Genomic DNA, 4,238 nt, shown 5'->3' on the forward strand with positions numbered 1-4,238 from the left:
CTCCCAAAAACCGTATTTCGTTCACCACAGGAATTGGAATATTCCGAATATGTATATTTGGATCGAGGTGAAGCTTTCTTTTCCGACAGAAATGGACACAACGGCTCTTCTCCGGAGAGATAGTGTGCCCATTGTTATCGCACCAGGCCACCAGTTTATTTATGGCGGTTTGCAACTGCTGTTCAATCAGATTAATATCACTTCCTTGGCATGATATCTGCAGATCGTCAACGTAAAGGCTGGCATGTACAGATGAAGGTAAAATTGTTAAAACCTGACTAAGATGGACGATAAAAAGTGTGACACTGAGGACACTTCCCTGAGGGACACCCTCAGCTTGTATAAAATATTTTGAGTAAAAATTCCCAACACGAACTCGAAATGTTCGATAAGATAAAAAGTTAGTTAAAAACATGGGTAGGTTTCCTCTAAAACCAAAGTTAAAAATTGTTGAAAGTATGCCAAAGCGCCAAGCACGGTCATATGCTTTTTCTATATCAAAGAATATGGAGACAAGGTGGTTCCTCTTTACAAAAGCGTTGCGGATCTGCGTTTCCAGTAAAATGAGATTGTCAAAGGTAGAGCGACCTCTACGGAAACCGCTCTGCAGTGGTGGGATACATCCTTGTTTTTCCAGTTCATAGATTAGACGAGCATTGACCATGCGTTCAAAGGTCTTACAAAGGCAGCTCGTCAGAGCAATTGGCCTGTAGTTTAGAGGATTTGATGATTCTTTGCCAGGTTTTAAGATAGGAATCACAATAGCTTCGCACCAATGCATTGGGTATTTCTGCTCTGTCCAGATTCTGTTGAACAGCAACAACAGATTGGAAAGTGAAGTTTTATTCAAATGTCGAAGCATATTATATGTGATTCCATCTGGCCCGGGACTTGTATTGTGGGATTGAGACAAAGCAGTTTCCAATTCAAACTTCCTGAATTTACAGTTGTATGAATGAGTGCTTGGGTCATTAAAGTGCAGAGGCAACCGTTCCGCGGGATTCTTAATTGCCAGAAACTCAGGACTATAAGAATCGATTGCGGACACTTGTGCAAATGCTTGGCCTAGAGTATTGGCTACGTCTAATGGGGCGGAATGCATCTCACTCTCTGTCTTTAATACAGGGATGGATGATTCATTATAAATCCCATTAGCAGCCTTGACCTTTCTCCACAAGCTTTTACTAGAAGTGTTGGATGTTATGGAAGAAACAAATGATATCCATGATTCCCTCTGACTACGTCGTCGAATGCGACGAGCAAGCGCTTTGGCTTTTTTAAAGGCTACAAGATTCTCTGTTGTTGGGTACCTTCGAAATTTGTTCCATAGTCGTTTTTGATTCTTACGACTGTCGCGACAGGCTTCGTTCCACCATGGTCTACGAAATTTTTGAAGACGTGGTGAAGTTTTTGGGATACTCCTGTTTGCAGCATTTATTATGGTTTCAACGACAAGTTGTACAGCTTCCGAAATATCTGCAGTTCGGACCATAGTCTCGGTGATATCTGCTAACTGTGAAAAAGCAATCCAATCTGCCCGCTGAAATAGAAAACGTGGTGGACAATAAGTCGCACCGCCGCTAGCAGCATGGGAGAGGATGATAGGAAAATGATCACTATTGTATAAATGTTTGCTCACTGCGAACGTTAGCAGTGGTAGAAGTTCAGGAGAACATATGGCCAAGTCAAGAGTATGGAAGCTACGTGTGGGTTCGTGAAAATAGGTTTTCTCTTCATTGTTAAGTAAACAGAGACAGTTATTGGCAATAAACTGCTCAATCTGTCTTCCACGAGAGTTTGTATTATCTGAACCCCACAAAGTACTATGTCCGTTGAAATCACCAAGTATAATAAAAGGTGAAGGAAGCTGGTCCACTAGGTTGTCCAGATCTTGCTGACAGATTACATCACTAGGCGGTATGTAAATACAGCAGACTGTAACCAACGTTCGTATGTGAACCTGTACGGCCACAGCCTGAAGAGAAGTATGCAAGCTTAGATGCGTGCTCGGATACATATTTGATGTGAAGACACAGACGCCCCCAGAAGGATAGGATGTTGTGTCTGTATCTTTCCGAATACAATTATAACCGCGCAATTTTATAGGAATATTTGGTGTTAAAAAGGTTTCTTGAACACCAAGACAAACGGGATGAAAGTGGTTGATGATGGACTTGATGTCAGAAAGTTTGGATCGAATGCCGCGACAATTCCAAGAGAGGAAGGTACCCATTAAGAGATTTTTGTAATAGGAGAAAGTTTAAGACTAGTCGTTTGAGTTGACGGAGTATCGCAACTCATGTCTAATTCTTCATCATCCCCTTCAGAAGGATGGAGGGCGATGGTATCGGGACATTTGAATGTATCACCAAAAATGGAAGTTAAATCCTTTTGGACGATACCCTTCGTCGCAAGTCCCAGTGCGACGGAATTTTGTGTTTTTGTTAATTTCATTTTTGAATGCAACTGTGTCGAGGTAAGGCCACGTTTCGCAAGCTTTAGCTTTAAAGAATTTTTGGATTTTGTATTTGATTTAGACCTAACTGGTTTGATATTTTCGGGAGTAGTAGGTTTTACAACAGTATCGGTATCAGAGTCAGAAGATTTATCTGTAGTTTTATTTTGGGTAGTATATTTAGCACAATTGCTGCAAGAACAGTTTGCACAAAAGGGTTTTTTCACAACGGATGCGTATGTTAATCCGGTTGTGGGAGTTTGAGCTAGAACTTTTTTCCTAGCTTCAGGGTAGGATAGGTTTTCTTTAATTTTAATTGATGTTATTTGCTTTTCTAACTGCCAGCGTTCACAATTTCGAGAATATGAAGTATGATTGCCCCCACAGTTTACGCATTTTTCTGGTGCGCAACACTGCTGGCTATCATGGCCCTTTTCTGCACAGCGGGCGCAAGTGAGGGTCCCGCGGCAGTTAGCCTTAGAGTGGCCAAAACGTTGACATTGGAAGCAACGCAGAGGGTTTGGTATGTATGGTCGTACCGGTAGTTTTATGTAGCCTGCATATAAGAATTCGGGCAATTTGGGACTGTGAAAAGTAAGGATGTAATGTTTAGTGGGAAGGAGTTGTCCATCCCGCCGAATATTAATCTGGCGTACATGTGTCACTCCTTGTGGCTTTAATTCCATAGTTATTTCCTCCAGAGGAACGTTAAAAAGTTCTCCACAAGTGATTACACCCTTTGAGTAATTAAGTGATGTGTGAGAATTAACTGTGACTGGAATATTTGCTAAAGCTTTTAATTTTATGATTTGCTGGGCTTGCTTTTTGGAGCAGACTTCTACCAGCAAATCACCTGAACGCATTTTACGTATTGATGAAACCTCGCCGACAACTGCTGCAATGGCTTTTTGCACTAAAAAAGGCGAAACAGAATTAAAAGTATCCTGCTTGTCAGAGACTCGTTTAATAATGAAAAAAGTATCAAACTGATGAGGAGAAGTAAAAAATACATGTTTCTTATGCCCACTGAAGGGAGACTTTTTGGGAGGAGCCATGCGATATTGAAAGTGATTCGGGCCCGACGGCACCGCCCACCACGGAGCCCAACAAGGGAAGGCAGCCACCGGCTCTGGCCATTCCCAGCCTCGGCACTTACCTTAGTGCTAATCGGTTACCTATACGCTCGGAGTTACCCCCGGGGACAGTGACCACCCTTAACGCCAAGCCCAAGGAGTAACCCCTTCGCTTGATCCCTAGCAGACTAGCCACTCAGGTGACTAGCTACCAGCCGATTGATACACCGGGGACCACAGTGCACCACCCGTCTTTCAAATGGGTTGCCACGCACGGCCAACACGTGGGACATTTGCTGTCCATGAGAAGCAAGAAGCAAACAGAGCGGCGACAGCTTCTCATGGAGAGCTCCCTCGCTTGCCGTCGAGGGATAGAAGAAAAAAGGAGACAGCAGAAGGCGCAGTGGAGAGTAAACATAAAGGGAGTAAAGATCCCTGGGAACCTCGGGATTGGGACACCCGTACTCACCTAAAGAAGGTGAGCCCCTGAGGGCGCCAGAAAATTAGGATTATAAGAATCTGTTGCGGAAACTTCTGCAAATGCCTGACCGAGGATATTAACTACATCTAGGGGGGCGGAATGCACCGTGTTTCCTGTTTTTAAAACTGGAATAGAAGATTCGCTGTAAATCCCATTTGCGGCTTTTATCTTTTTCCACAAAAGTTTAGTGGAAGTTGAGGATGTGATTGAGGAAACAAAATTTATCCAA

The 4,238-nt window shown here is 43.1% G+C and overlaps 1 protein-coding gene across 1 annotated transcript; it reads right to left on the reverse strand.

Moving 5' to 3' along the window:
- Positions 1–2,232: 2,232 nt before the first annotated feature.
- LOC129971936 (uncharacterized) lies at positions 2,233–3,318 on the reverse strand. Its single transcript, XM_056085914.1, has 2 exons — positions 2,995–3,318; positions 2,233–2,886 (listed from the first exon to the last, which is right to left on the reverse strand). Exons 1-2 carry the CDS (start codon positions 3,316–3,318, stop codon positions 2,233–2,235), a joined length of 978 nt encoding a protein of 325 aa, XP_055941889.1.
- Positions 3,319–4,238: the final 920 nt, after the last annotated feature.

This window comes from Argiope bruennichi, chromosome 6 (assembly GCF_947563725.1).
Source record: "Argiope bruennichi chromosome 6, qqArgBrue1.1, whole genome shotgun sequence".
Lineage (NCBI taxonomy): Eukaryota > Metazoa > Arthropoda > Arachnida > Araneae > Araneidae > Argiope > Argiope bruennichi.